A 15,863-nucleotide genomic window follows, 5' to 3' on the forward strand; every position below is an offset into this window, starting at 1 on the left:
CCTTCCCATCAGCTCTTCTCCCAGGTCTGCCCTTCCTTCCTTCCTCCCCCATCAGCTCATCCCTCCTTCCCATTTCGTCTTCTGGAGGCTCTTCCATCCGCCCCACCCTTCCCTCCTCCTCCCCCATAAGGATCCCTCCACCCCCCTTCCTCATCCACTATTTCCTAGGCTCTTCCCTCTGCTCTCCTCCGCTCCTCCCTCCTCCGTTCCTCCCTCCACCTTTTCTCTTTCCGCTCCGCCCTCCTCTCCCCCTCTGCCCTTCCCTCTGGCCTCTCCCCTCCCTCCTTCCCCCTAAGCTCCGCCCCCTCCCGCCGTTCCCTCCTCCTCCCTCCGCTCCGCTGGGAAAGAAGAAAATAAACGTCGGGCTGCTAACAGGCTAGTTATGGACCCGAGTCCCGGATCCTCCTCCTGACCGAGTCCTCCACACCCGGAGCCCCGCGGACCGAGACTCTGCCTGGAAGGGGAAAAAACACTTCCCCGGATTCTCCACACACACCCGACTCTTTTGTTTTCTTTCTTTCCTTTTTTTTTTTTTTTTTTTTTCTTTAACAGAAAAGTTGCAGGCTTGTGGGAGGATTCCTCCAGCTAGCCCGGGCAGCTAACGGCGGCTAACCTCACCCTGGATGAAGTTGGCATGGAGCGGCTGCCGCGGGGGGGATAAGCCGCCTGCCAAGCTCTTCCTTTCGGGCCGGGGGCACCGGGAAGCCCCGCGGTCACCTCACGTCCCGGAGCCGGGAGGGTGTAGCCGCGCGTCGTTCCTCCCGCGGAGCGTTTCTCCGGGAGTGCTAACAGGATATTAGCCACCTGGGCTAGGCCACGGACTGCAGACGGCATTGATCACCCACCGAGCCATGGGCAGGCTGGTTCTCTCCCCCCGCTGGAAACACCCGATCCGGGACCTCGACCTCTGATCCAGAGCCGAACTCGCGACTTTAATTCGGTGTTTCACTCGGAAGATGGCTCGGAGCGCCGGAGCTTTGTGCAAGTTGGGATAAATATAGGAGAAAGAAGGGAAAATAAAAGAACTGCAGCCCACCTTCCCCCCCCCCCCCCCTCCTCCTCCTCCTCACCGAGAGTCCAGAAAGTGCATGACATAAAATAATGTCTACCGCCAAAGAGAATCCCTGTAGGAAATTCCAGGCGAACTTCTTCAACAAGAGTAAATGTCAGAACTGCTTCAAGCCCCGGGAGCTGCACCTCCTGACGGATCAGGACCTGACCCAGGTGAGGGGGGCCAGCACACTTTGTTTTCAGGGTTTTTACAGGCTGGCATCTCTGAGGATCCTCCTGGGAACTGATGGCAAACTTTAGAAAGAGAAATCATCACTGAGGATGAGGAGCATGTAAAGTGAAGGCATATTTATCAGGGGGTGTCAAACATAAGGCTCCAGCCCAGGAAACGAGCAAGAAAAGTTAAAAAAGTAACAAAGAAGTCATCCACTTTTAAACTTTATGTTGAGATTGTAGTCATTTACATCAGTTGTGTCGAACATAAAGGCCGGGAAGAGGTTCCAATCTGCACAAACAACCAGGCAAATTGTAAAAAAAAGTCAAAGATAATGTTGATTTTTAAGAGGGAGGAAAAAAACTATTTTCTTGAGGCTCGTCGACGCAAAACACTGAATCCTGAGCTGAAATATCAGTGATAAATCCATGAAAAATGGCCCAAATGTAGTGGTTATTCTGAGGTGTTTTTTTGGACATTTCAGTTGTTTTTGCACAGTACAACTAAAAGTGTATTTTATGTTGAAACTGTACCAATTTTTTGGCGCTATTGGTTTTGTTTTTGGAAAACTGAGACCAGAACGAAGGAGTTTTTAAGTGTTGCAACACATTGGTGATGTTACCATGAAGGATGGCTCCCCAGCCATGCTGTCAGTATTTTCAGTACTGTGTACTAGTACTTTTAAACTTGTACTCTGTGCCACGACAAGGAAAAACCTAAAAGTTGAAAAAGTGAAATTGATGTTCCCCTGAACTAATGTGTTTTACACCCCGGTATTAAAACCAACCAACTAAGCGCATACAAGAACAACAGACCAGTAAAATAAACAACCACAACTCGCTTATATTTCATATTTTCTAACTTTCTCTCACAATTTGGTGGCACATCGTAACATTTAAAGCTTCCAGAATCTTGAGTTTTTAACCAAACCCACCCTTGCATTGTGCTCTGTCACAAGCAACATATTGAGGAGGATCTGGGAGAAGTGGATCTGTGATTGGAAGTTTGTAAGTTGGGATTCCCACTGCCGACACGACCTTTGGCCCCCATCAGTGCCCCAATGTGGCAACCCTACCACATTCTGGAAATAGGATGGGTAACTACAGAACAAAGGGATTTTCCCCAACTGTATGAATAAAGTATGATCTACTACTTGTACCAGAGAAAAGGGAATTAATCAATGAATAAACCAGAAGAATCAGTTCTAGTTTCGTTGAGGTCTTTACACTTGGCGCCGTCCTCTTGCCGTACTTTAAATGAATAATTGCAGAGCTTCCGAGGAGTTGTAGCGACCGGCCGGATGTGATTAAAGTGATGCAATCAGTGCCAGATTATCTCCGTGTTTATTTTGGCTCGGTCGCAAGACACCTTCCGTCTCTCCTCGGGAACCTCGGTCGCTTCTGTCCGTTTTTTTATATCTCAAAACCCTCAGGAGTATCGTCTTCCTATTGTGTAACAGGAATATTCTGTTGATATGATCGACGTATGTGTTTTAGAAAGTGTTGAAGGTATGTGTGAAGTAAACATCAGGCTTTCGTTTACACTGTACTGACGGAGGGATGCAGGAAATATCTGCCCATTGTCATCTAAACAGTTAAACTGCCTCTGTTAGCATTGCTCGCCATTGTTTACCCCGAGGCGCGCTGATCCTGATATCACAATGACGTCACAAGGTCTGCCTCTTGCTCGGAAGTCCAGTCAATCGTTCATTGGACGAATCGTCTGCGTCCTCGCAAACGATCAGCACGCCATTGGCATTTTTGCAGGTCATCAGTACTGGTGTCGATCAGTGAGGATCATTGTTGCCGATACAAAAAAAACGGATGAAATCACATTTTTAATGGGCATAGACATGTAAGGGTACCGTGGCCGTTCTATCAACCTCTGATAGTAGCGCTTCACGTCGACTTCGGTCCCGATCTGCTGGAAACGGAATCGTTTTGATAATGAACGACGATGTGTTTTTTTGTTTTTTTTGCCATGATTATGTAAATGGTTAACTAAATCGTTTCAAAAAACATTGAGGCAGTTGTCTGGGAATGGAATCAGTCGTAACTGTCGTGTAAACAAAGAGCCGTTTTCACTTGAAAAGATTGTAAACACGTCTCTGATCTTGTTTGTGATTAAGTTAATACAAATATGATCACAAAAAAACCCGAAAAGGGTATCAAAGAATTCAATAACATGTCTGCAGATTGTATCAAGTTTGTATCAAGTTTTTCAGTTTCTGTGGGTTTCATTACCATAAATCGGTCATTCTAACTAAATGTGCCGATATTTCATAAAGAAACGACAATCTTTTAATATTTTGAAATTGATAACATGTTTTATCTTGTTCATCTTGTCCTTACAACAATGTACAGTAAATAAATGTAAAACGCATACAAATCTACCCACTACATGTATTCTCAAGATAGAAATAATTAGCTTACAACATTTTATACTTATTACTATTAAAGCATGGATATTATTGTTCCTGTTCAAATGACTGTTGGTTTCGCTATCTCTAATATCGTTATCTATATAGTAGTGAGAACCGGTTTGCGACTTTCTTATATCGAGTCCCAAAAATACTTCTCAAGTATCGAGATTGACAGTTTGATTTGTCTCCGTAGTTTATTGTTTATGAGAAAGTTTGACTTGACTTCCTGTCCTACTTCTTGGCTAGTAGAACTGTTTGGTTATGACAACACTTCCACCTCGTGGCCAAGAAAGGCGCTTTTCCTTTTGTTTGAACGTAACTGGGTTCTTTCTGTTGAATTCCACAAAACATGTAACCGTTGATTATTTAGGGGGGGTCACAAGAGTCTCAAAGCGACTTTTTAATACAGTCGTTGGTTTTCGATGCTCGCCAGGTTTAAGAGGTTTACACACATTAAACTACTAAGATCTACTACAAAGATCAGCGTTGAAAAGAAAAAGTGAAGCTGCAGTCAGCTGTGTGGGATCGAACACGTCTTTTTCTACCCCCCCGCCCTCTCTTAGATCATTAGTTTAGTCTCTGTTGTATCCTCTAATTGATCCCAGATGATGAGGCCCAGATGGGCCCTTGAACGCAGCTCAGGAGCCAAACGACAACGTCAGCATCCTCCTCTTAAGAGTGTGTGTTTGGAGGGTTGGGGGGGGTGGGGGGGCGGGGGGTTGTACTGTTCAGGAGTGTGTATTGCTTTCTGTGCCGAGTTAACCCTTCGGACGCCCGTGGTTACATCACTTCCTCTAATCCTCCCTCTGACCCGGCCCACGCTCTCTCTCGGGTCGTCAAAGTGTGACGACACTCGGAGCCAGAGGGGCTTACTTCCTGAAAGAAAGACATCTCCCCATCCACCCCGCCCCAACCCCCCCAAAACCGCCTCGTGGTCGTCCTGGTTGCCTCATGGGCTTTTGAAAAAATGCGTCCTCGGGCTGTCCGCCGTCCAAACACCTCGCGGGGAGCTCGGTTGCACAAGTGAGGTTTTGTAAGGATTTACCGTCGGCCTGGTTCGCGCCGCTGCCATTAACGGAGACCGAAAGCTGCGTTGCATAACGTCACGTCAACGGTGTTAAACGTCTGAGCCTGATTCAGCGGGTCCACGGCGACGGTGGCGATAGCTTTCAGAGGACGTGAACTCAGTGACCTCTACGCCCGGTCGGGCCACAAACCGGTGATTCAAGTCGTCTCATATTAAGTCTGCGATATTTCTAGAAGGAGAGCTTCTGGTTGGACGTTTGGCTTCATAACAGCCCGTATTGAAAAGTTGTTGAGAGGGAAGCGAGCCAGGCATTCAAAAGACGGTGTCCAATACAAACAATTGGAGAGAAAAGGTGGGCTGGAGGGGGGGGAGGGGCGGCTGCTGGAGTCTTTTATTACAGTCGGTGTGCTCCAAGGGGACGGCCGTGTTTTCAAGAGCCCCACAAAATTCCACCGTCTGCTGCTGCTGCTTTAAGTCGGTCGCTTAGCGCAGGTCATCACCGCGAGGCTCCGGGAAAGTCATCACGCTGTGAGAGTGGTTCAGACAGGATAAGGTTTGAACGTGAGATGAGGAGAGGGGGGTGGGTGGGGGGGATGGGTGAGGTGGGGGGGGCATCAGGAGTTTTGAGTTTCTCAAACTGTCGGAGGTCAAGAGCGAACAGCTGAGTTTTTAACCACTGGAGCTCCCGTCGTTTGTACTTTACCGGAGAGAGCTCTGTCCACCGGATCGCCGCTTGAATCGGTGAATCAATAAAACCTGGGGGCAGATTTCTCTGTCAACTAAACACATTTTAAGACGGGAGAAACACTCAACATGTACAGTGTTTTAAACATTGTTCCATATTCTGTCTTAAGAGCCATTTGAAGCCTTTAACCACAATGAAACACACATTATTTGTTAAAGCCGTTAAACAGGGTTGTATAGTAATTTTACTGTTGTTGAGATAAACGTGATGTGTAAATCAAGATAAGATTTGATTAACCAATTATAAAGTGAATTGGAGCCAAGAGAAGAACAAGGGTCAACTATTCAGCTCATATATTGTAGTACTTGTATTTCTCACAATATTTGTGAGACAACACACAAATATTGTGTTTTTGTCGCGGCAGATGACTGAAGGTCAAAGTTCATTGCCGACAGTCCTGGAGAAGGGAGCATTCCGCGTCATTCCGTCGTTGACAAAAGCCAGGCTTTGTGACGGATCATAACATGCGGAGGGTGTAACTCGTCAAGTCCTCTGGGGTTTTAACCCCGACGGCCTCTTTATTTCCCCGCCTCCTGGGAAAGCTCCGTTATTGGAAAGTCTGCGGAAGTCTTGGCCCCTTTGAAAACGTCTTGGAAGGCAGCTTCTTGAGGACACCGACACGGGTTTCCCCCCGCGTGATCGAGATCCTCCGCGTAACGGCGGCGCGACGACGCCAGACTCCACTTTACTTGTCAGCGAAAAAACCCGTCACGCAACCCTCGTACTGCCGCCGGTGTAATTATGTTTACACTGCCAAGTGTTTCGGCACAATTGAAGTACCGACTGAAGACGTGCCTGGGAAGGAGTGACATGACTTTGGAGTCGACGCATTACAATCCAGTTTTTAAATAGGTTTGATTGTTTTCTACGATTCAGTTAAAACTCTATGAACCACGGCTTCAGTTCTTTTAAGGCCCACCCCGAGTGGAAGACCACTTTGTCCTCACACACCAGTTCTTGAGTCATCGAAGACGCCACTGCGACAGCGTGACACATCCCACTCTGCCTCTTGTAAACTCTCGAGTGCGTTTCTGCTCACAGAATAAATTCTGGTAATCCGAGTTAATCCCCGATGGTCCGAGTGCCAGGAACATGTTCCTTTTGATGGATGCCACAGATGTGACGTTGATGTAATCCATTCTATTGTTGCCCACTTAAAGCAATCTAGAATTTTTAAAAAATGCATCACTAAATGCTTGTAGTTTGACGCCAGCATCGTTGTCCCTTTGCTTGGAGCAGGAGGTCTGACAAAGAAAACGGATGATCTGAAGTTAAGAGCAAACCTGGTTACAATCTTGAGTATTCACTATGGTCTGGCCTCATGTCATGAAGTGCTTGTAATTTGACACCAGCCTCGTTGAGTCTTGTGGACAGTATTGAGCAGGTGGCCCTTTTGGGCAATTCTAATGAGGTTCAGTTCTGGGTGTTTACATCCAGTCCAAGCCAAATTAGCAGGTTTAAATCTTTTAAGTTTGCAGCATTACGCGTTTGTAATTTGACACCAGCCTCTTTGTTATATCGATTGATGTGCTTTGAGTAGATGACCTTTTTAATGAATTTTTTTTTTGTCTCAGCCTATTTGAGTAGTCCAAACTGAGTTCCTATGGCAACCTGAAGAATACCATGGAGTGCAGGTAATTTGACGCCAGCGTCGGTCGTCACTTTAGCGTCCCGGTACCTCATGGAAACCAGGAAGTCGAATTTTGTTTAAAGGCCCCACCGTTTCAAGTGAAAATAGAAAAACGTTTCCTTGCATTTTGGGTGTCTGTTCACTGCAAACCGAACTTCTCTGGAACGTTGCTTCTCCACAGGCGCGAGAACAATAACAACAATTCAGATAGTTTAGTTTGATGTATGTCGTCCACCCTCTTTTTTTTTTTTTTTTTTTACCTGGGATCGTCACATCCAAAGCGTCTCTTTGGGCACGTCTCCACAGGCTCAGCCAGGCATGTGTGGATGTATGGCAGGCATGCAGTGACGCCACTCGAATAATTGGATCCTTCCAGCGCCGGCCGTTTAGATTCGAGGAAAAGAGCCGCTGGTTAACGTGGCGCTCAAGGGGGGCAAAGAGCAGCCAGTGACTCCGCACTCCGTAAAGTCAGTCTCCACATCTGGATCTCTGCAACCCCTCCCCTCCCTCCCTCCCCTCCCCTCCCCTCAGCTCACCTTCTGCAGTTTTAATGATTTACCAAAACGGACGTTTGCTTCCACAGGCTAAACCTATTTATGGCGGATGGCTGTGCTTGGCCCCCGAGGGAACCGACTTCGACAATCCCATGCAGAGATCCCGGGTAAGAGCGTCTGTGGCCCCTACTGATGTCCAATGTGTTTGAAAAAAAAACGTCCACATGTGAGCCCGCTCGGGTTCCAGAAACCCGTAAATCACTTGTAAACTGCACCCTTTATGACCAAAAGAGCCATTTTTACCACTTTTCACACGATATCATTCGCCGGGAGAAGCAAAACAGACATTAAAATACCGGTTTCACAGTTCATAAAGTTCTATAGATTGAGCTATGTAGATGTATGCTAAAACTTTAACTTACAACTCAAAGTCTCATAAAAACTCATAAAAACTTTCAAATGTTGCCATATTTTCTAGCCATTTTAGCCAGATGGGCATTTTTAATTGATTTAGTACTTACCTTTTTAGTTTTTATTGTGGTTTTGGCCATAATGTATGTATCTCAATGTATCACTAAGTGCACCAAAGAGAATTGAAATAAATCCAATTTGAATCCAACTTGTTGGGCGCATTTGCCGTTTCTGCACAATTTGTGACAGATGACGAACAAATTGTGGAGTTTACTGTATCAAGAGTTGCCCAACAGCAACAAATGTAACGTTTCAGTGCAATCTCATTATTTTTATTCACTGCCTACATTTCCCTTTGGACACATTGGAGGTAGAGCAATATGACTTTTAACATACAATAAAAGTACTTTTTAAACCCCATCTTCACATTTGAGCAAATTACTCTGCTCCCCCAACGCTTTATGATTTATATCCCGGGTTTTTATTTATTTATTTATTTATATATATCTTTTTCTTGATAAAGAAAATTCTTTTCTCTCCTGACAGAAATGGCAGCGGAGGTTCTTCGTGCTGTACGAACACGGCTGTCTGCGCTTCGCTCTGGACGAATCGGTGAGTAGTGCTCATAGCTTGCGTACGTCGTCACGACACTGCCACACAATATATCCTATATGTCCCTGGGACCAAAAAGCTAAATATTGCTTTGGTGGATGTTCTTATTCTGATATCTTGATATTATGGGATATTATGGGATTTGTCTTGTGTTGCTGGATACTGTCGAGCACTCTTGGTACGACCTTTAAATCAACAGCAGGATGCATATGAAGGGCACCGGTAATTTCTTTTCCGATTGCAGCCGGTAGTTGAGTTCATTGACCAGTGATAACACAATAAAGTGTAACTAGTTACCCAAGGAAAAAAACTCATGTCTGGCTTGAGAAAATGTTTTTGTACTTGTGTGGGCCACCAAGTAGGAACTGATTCGGGCTGTGGATCCATTCAAATGAATTGTGATTGTGCGTTTGAATCACACTTTTGCCATCTTATTTAAACAGTCATTTTGAGTGAGCAGGGCGTGGAAACGGTTCATCAAAGTTCATGCAGGTTTTTTGTTTTTTTTTGCGATATTTGTCTTTCACATGTTGATTCAGAACATTCAGGATTCTTGGCAGTAAATCGAAGTTTAGTTTAACAGCAACCATTTAGACAAAAAACAAATTACAGAGGCACAAGGGATCTACAGTTCCGCTCATGAACATCTGATCCACAAAATCGATTTGATGTTTTTAATCATTTGTTCACTGCGAGCAGCACAGGTCGAGTGAGTGAAAACTTGTCAGTATCATATCTGTAGCGTCGGGAAGAATTGATCCAACATAAACCTAAAAGCCTAAACGTTTGTAGAGAACCAATGACGCCACAAAATGCCCTCCGTGCTCAACGGTTTTGGAATGTGCTCCTACCTCTTTGTTCCTGTGGATATCGGCTCAATATATTGCAAACTTAATATCATGACATCATGTGCAATGTACTGTACTTATCAAAAAAGATTGAACTGATCTAATTGTTTTCTTGCATAAATTTGTGAGTTAAGATGGGGAAAATGTGACAATTGACACGTGAGCACCAAGATATAGGATCATCTTATTTAATTGTTTGTATTGAGCACAAATCATCACAGACCTAAAGCGAAGGGAATGATTTTGTTTGTTTTTAGAAGTCAAATCCTTAAATTTCCCTGGTCAAGCACAATTACAACGAAGAGCTGTGTTGGAAAAAACCTTCTCAAAGGTGTTTCCTGCCGTTGCCATGGAGACAGTTGAAGCATTTTCAAAAGGTGTGTGTGTGTGTGTGTGTGTGTGTGTGTGTGTGTGTGTGTGTGTGTGTGTGTGTGTGTGTGTGTGTGTGTGTGTGTGTGTGTGTGTGTGTGTGTGTGTGTGTGTGTGTGTGTGTGTGTGTGTGTGTGTGTGTGTGTGTGTGTGTGTGTGTGTGTGTGTGTGTGTGTGTGTGTGTGTGTGTGTGTGTGTGTGTGTGTGTGTGTGTGTGTGTGTGTGTGTGTGTGTGTGTGTGTGTGTGTGTGTGTGTGTGTGTGTGTGCGCGCGCGCGCGCAAGAGTGAGACACACGGCTGACCAAACCCATCCAGCCGATCAGGCTGCAGATTACTCTGCTTGTGTGTAAACAACGAGGGCCACACACCACCAGGCAGCTCACACCGCTTCCCTCCAAAAGGGGCGGGGCCTGTCAGCAGGTGTGTTTGTGTGTGTGTGCGCACGGAGGCCAGATGATTCCGTTTGAAGTCCCACGCGGTGGATCCGTCAGCCGGCGGTGACAATGGGAGGAAGGCGGCGAGGCTGCGTGGTGCGAGTTTCCACCGTGTAACGCGTTTCCAGCGACACCCGCCCCGGCCGCCGCGCACTGCTGTTTTCCTCTCATTGTCGCGGACCATCCCAAAAGCTGTCCGCCTCATTGTCCCGCCGCCGTTTCATCCGCCCCCAAGCAGGCAGGAAAAGTGGGTCAGGGAAGTGGCGTCCCAGGAAAAACCTCCGAGCCGATAACGGCGTGTGCGGAGGCAGGTCGAGGTTTCCAGTCGGCCCCCTTGAGATCATGGCGATCTGCACCAGCCACACCCACCCCTGCTTTTGTTTTGGTTCCTTACTGTTTACATCCTATTACATCTGCTTTAATTCCACTCGACACACCCACCTGTAATGGACGGTTTGCAGCTTTCAGCTTCTGAACCTTTTTGACTTTTTGAAGTACAGATTGATGGAATATTCAAAAGGAATGTACAGCAGTCTTTGATGAGCGAGAGATGAAAGCTTGTTTACGTGACGTTTTCAAGTGAAAACGGCTGTCAGTTTTGCAGCACAATGGCGTTGGGAGTCACCGAAAGTGGATTCCCAACGTACCGTTGCGTAACTTTTAACTGTGATCATCATCAAAACTGACCAGAAAATGCTAAAACCATTCATTTCTAGTTCTCTGTTCTTGTAGAAACAGGAGCGTGAATGGCAGATCCGCTTGAAAATGTTTCGCAATATTAAATTCTAAGTGTGACAAAGGATGTGTGCTTGACTGTCCTGAACGTAGGGATGAATCAAAGTAATTCAAAATAAGAATTGATAACGGATTTTCCACATTTCACCATTTCAGCAATGTTTTCCAGAGAAAGCGAAATCCGTGTTGCCCAAAGGAAAAGACCCAGCGGCTCTGAACCCGCTGCGTTAGACGTTATGAAATGAGCTTAGTGGAAACGGCCAAATCTAACACGGTCACTCGAGTGCATGTAAGGAAACGGGCTAGGATGCCGGCGGCTCAGCCACGGACTCTGACCAGATACAAAGCGGATTTGTTTCACCAGAAGGGGGGGCCTGCGTGCCCTTTGTGTCACCGCCACAGACGACGTTGCACAATTTCGCGAGGGCAGAATTAGCACGGTTCTCCTTTAAGACCTTTTAAACCGAAATCTGAGGAATTTCACCATTGATGGTGTGGAACAACAATCCAGTTGTTTGCTGGCCGGCCCGCGGTGCCGCCTGGGAATTCTCCTCTGCCGTTTGCTTCTGACACACGTTCAGGATTGTTTTCCGATTATTTGGGTTCTTATTTTTGTGTGTTGGAAAACGGTGTGTCTTGTACAAATGTGAGGTGACACGGGAGCAGAAGAGTGTAACACTGAAGAAGTGTTTGTTGTTTTTGTTTTGTTTTTATATGACAAGGGACTATTAATTGAGTTCAAAAGCAAAGCTCATGAAGTAATCTGGAAAACCTACCATATAGTTTGTTTAAAAAAAACACCAAAAACATTAAAATTGTAATTTTCATGTATTCTTGTAGTACATTTAATTTCATGTACAGGGAATATTATGGTGACCATGATTTTTTAAAAATATATTCTACAATTTTCCTTATCTGTTGCATCTTGTGGACATTATTTCATCTTTACTGCTTTTACTAATCTTTCATTACTGGATGAGCCCACTGGGATATCACTACTGAGGCATAAATAAAGAAATGCTTTTGGCAGCTACAAATCAATAGCAAAGCACCAAAACTGGCCCCACCGGGACTCGTCTTCACTTGGGACACTTCCATTTTACAAATCGACATTCTGCACAACCAGGGTGACCTAAAACGTTTCTACAAAAGAGAAGGTCCTCTCAACATTTCGTCAAGTCAAGGGGCCGACGACGTCACCGGTTATTTTCTGCCAAGCAGACGGCGGTCTCTCTGAAGCAGTAGCCCCCTGAAGCCGAGCTATTTCCACCGCAAAGAAACAGGGAAAGATGCTCTCTCCCGTCTCCAGCTGCATTCCTCCTTCCAGTCCCTCCAATGCCCTTATTTGGTGAACTGCAGCAAACTCCCAGCTCCTGAGACCACAGAGCGAGAAAAAAAAGGGAACGCAAGCCCCTAAAAAAAAAAATCATCATCATCTGAGGGAAAACGTCAAGATATGCCCCGGACATTCCTCGAACACGTTCTGCCACGGCACGCATCGGGATCGGATCAGGCCTCAGACGGAGGGCAGCGTCTCTCGAAAGGAAAAGTGAGAATGAGAAAGACACAGATTTTTTTTTTTTTCCCCCACAAGAGTGAAAAAGGAGTGAGACCACCCTGAAAGCTCTGAGGTCATGGGGTCAGTGACCAGGAGAGCTCTAACCTGGAGCTGCTCCTGCTTTGGGCTCATTCCACGTCGTCTTCAGTTTTTTTTTAAGTTCCATCAAACATTACATTTAGACAATCTGCGCGATTTCAAAAAGTTCCACCTTGCGAGCCGCTTTCAAAAAGCCATCGTTTCGGTCGCTCCGGTGTAAATAGCCCAATGGCCAACGCTAACGTATATAGCAGCTTTTGAACTTCGACTCTGTGGCCCTTGGTTTTCTGGAGCATGTTGTCGAAACACGTTTTCCACTTAAATCTGCAGCGTGGAGGCTTTTCCTTCGCGGCCGCGCCGGAGCGGACTGTGTCGAGGAACAAGCACCTTATAAAACAGCGGTCTCCTCCTTGGAGCACACCGTGACGGACTTGCCTTTGACTCAGGCCTGTTAAAAAAACCTCCTGGAGGACTTCTCATTTATGGACTGGCTGTACCCCACTTCACTCTAAATGCTGGTCCAGCCGTCTTTTCATGCCCTCACCCCCCCCTCACCCCCTTAGCGTCTGGTTTCATCTCAGCCAGAGATCTCAAAGCGTATGAGAAAAGCGGTTGCTTTTAATAATATCCCACAAGCCGAGTTAAAATTAGTCAGCCCCCATGGAAGGCCAGACACAATCGGAGGATATAGAGGTTGGCGCAGTCGTGTCGGAATCAAACCCAGGATAATACGTTTGCCTTTGAATGGTCGCCTTGGCAAGGTCTACGTCTTTTGTTTTTGGTGCCAGTAGCAGAGGGGGCAAGTCTCTAAGCAACCAGTTGCTCTTGTTGCTGTCGGCGCGGGGATCAGCTGGACCGTGGTCGTCCAGGCTCCACTCAACGGCAGCGAGTGACGGAGAATCCGCGTCGCGCGCCTCTCTGCTTCCCGAAAGCCGTCCGATCAAACCCGGCAGCTTTTATTATGGCAAATCCGCTTTTAATAAGCCTCCGTTTGTCGAAGTCTCTTTACAAGAGTTCTGATGTTGAGCTCTTTGGTCAGTATGACATTTTACAGTCTTGTTATTGGTCCTGTTGAAGAATAGAGCGGCTGGCAACCTTTGTTTTTGTAGTGCAGGCCCTTTTAAGGGGGGGGGGGGGGGGGGCGGGGTTGGTGTAGGCGACAATGTCAGGAAGTGCTGACGAGTTCGGTTTTGTGGAAATGTGAAAAGCTCTGTGGGGTTATGCTGGGAAAAATAAAACGTTGCATATATGGTGTTTCTGCTTGTATTTAATCAACTCCAATCTCATTAAAGGCACTCTAATAGAGTAATTGCATTGTGTATGTTTACCCCATGAATTTTTTTTTTCCCCATCCACCTGGGATTTTTGTGCGATTGTGCCTATTACATTGATTTGTCTTTTTGGAGTCTGAGCTTTTTTGCGAAGTTACACTTAAGTGGAGAGAGAGTTGACGTTTTTGAAAACTTGAGCTTTAGCGTCTTTCCTAAATTAGCTTCGTCTTAATTATTTAACAGGCTTATTCTAGCTATGTTGTGTTCTATTGGCCTTTGCTGGTTCCAGGTCAGAACTGGCAGGTAACTTTTTAATGTGCTTCACCAATTCACGGCTGAAACTGTCAAACTGCTATCATGACTCTTGTTTGCGTTGTGATGAACCGTCTTGACTTGTTGACGGTTTCCGCTTCCTGATTGGCTTCTGGATAAAGAAACAGTGGATGAATATATTGGAGAACCCCACTGGCTAAAACACTGACAGGAAGTCAACACATTCAATTTTACCCCCCCCCAAGCTTATAGAAGGAACATTAAACGATAAATACTGAAACAGTTTTAGTGATGGAAAGTGATTAGAATTACCCTGTCAAAATAATTAGCAGCTTTTCAGTCATTCATTGTAAGTTGAATTGGTGAGATTTAATTACATTTTTTAAGCCTTACTAGATTGGGATATCTGTGCTCGCGGCGACATGTTTAGCATCACACGACTTGAATGCCTTTTGTGGTGTGCAAATTCTTTGTTGCATATTTTGCACACGGCCTTGGCTCTTATCGACGCCTCGATCCCGCAGTTTTGTTTTAAACAAAAACTTTCCATCCATTGGTGCCAAGCAACGGGCTTTCGTCCGTTTCCTCATCACGTCTATTAGCCTGCTACCATTCTTAGACGCTTTTAACACACGAGGTTTGTTGCGTCTGCTGCATCGGCATGATCGGTATGTCGGGAACTAAAGGGAAGTTACTGTATGTTTAAAAACCTCATTGATTCTACGTCGAGTTTTGGTAATCTGTGCGATTTCAGTGTTTCCAGCCTTCATAATAGCAAAGACTATTAATTGCGGTTGCAGTCATAAGTGTCTGCGGCTTTGTCGTTCCCGGATCAGTCAAAAGAGATCCTGTTGGTTAACAGATGCCGAGAGAGCAGAACTCTCGGCACAATCGGTTTTGTCACCGGAGCAAATCCAGCAGGCCGATTTTAAAGGGGCGTTCGTTTCGCCGCTCGGAGGGGTTTCACATATCCCGTCAGCCGCTGCCACTTCTTCTCACACTCTGTCCTTTTCTCTCGAGCGGAGGAAATTCTTCCACAGCGTCTGAGGTCTGAAGTACGACGCCGCGTAATTGCCATATTTGGCAGCCCCCGGGGTTTTTTTTTACAGGCAGATCTTAATAAAGCTGGATCTGTGTTCAGTGGCCTTAAAAGGAGCTGGAATGAGCAGCCAGCACCTGTTTTACATCTGCAGCCCAGCGAAGCCTGATAACAGAGCGGCGCGGGGCTGGAGAGGAAGCGCATGGGGAACGTCTTCCCTCTGATGTTAAGGAGGCTCCAAAATACCACCAAAGGAAGTGACGTCACAATTTCTTTCACCGACACCGGTGTTGGCTTCACAAAGCTCATACAGCCGCATGTCCTTCACCGGGAACACACACAAAGCAGCTTTAGTTCTGCGTCCCATTCCTGTCATCTCCCCCATTCAATCGGCCCGCTCCGCAGTCAAAGGGATGTGCACGGTTGCCATGGCGATCTGGTGTCAACAGGTTTGTACTGTAGGGACCCAGCATAGCTTGACGGAAGAAGAAAGCTTGGTGGAGACTTTGTTTGAAGCCTGCCGGGCCCGGTCCACCGAGGCCTGCTTTCTCCCTTGTTTGGGTTCTGGAGTGTTTAAAATGTGATATCCATGATATCACTGTTTGGTCCGGGGAGCGTCCACCCAGCGAGGAAACAGCAGCGTTTCAAACTGTCCCTGTTCTCTGTTTTTCCTCATGCCTTTATGGCGGTGACAGGAGTGGGCTCCAATGTGGATCATTCGTCCAATCAAG

General features: G+C 46.2%; 1 protein-coding gene across 4 annotated transcripts in view; it reads left to right on the top strand.

The window, feature by feature from the left end:
* The first annotated feature begins 365 nt into the window (after positions 1 to 365).
* LOC308145406 (myosin phosphatase Rho interacting protein) overlaps positions 366 to 15,863 on the top strand; it is a 38,477-nt gene continuing 22,979 nt past the window's right edge. For all 4 annotated transcript variants that reach the window (XM_080516828.1, XM_080516827.1, XM_080516829.1 and 1 more), the window contains exons 1-3: positions 366 to 1,224; positions 7,633 to 7,710; positions 8,501 to 8,566. In XM_080516828.1, the coding sequence (XP_080372954.1) occupies positions 1,102 to 1,224; positions 7,633 to 7,710; positions 8,501 to 8,566 (267 nt within the window). In that variant the 5' untranslated portion in view covers positions 366 to 1,101. The remainder of the gene's footprint in view (positions 1,225 to 7,632; positions 7,711 to 8,500; positions 8,567 to 15,863) is intronic.

This window comes from Blennius ocellaris (genome assembly GCF_963422515.1).
Source record: "Blennius ocellaris genome assembly, chromosome: 21".
In the NCBI taxonomy this organism is placed as follows: domain Eukaryota; kingdom Metazoa; phylum Chordata; class Actinopteri; order Blenniiformes; family Blenniidae; genus Blennius; species Blennius ocellaris.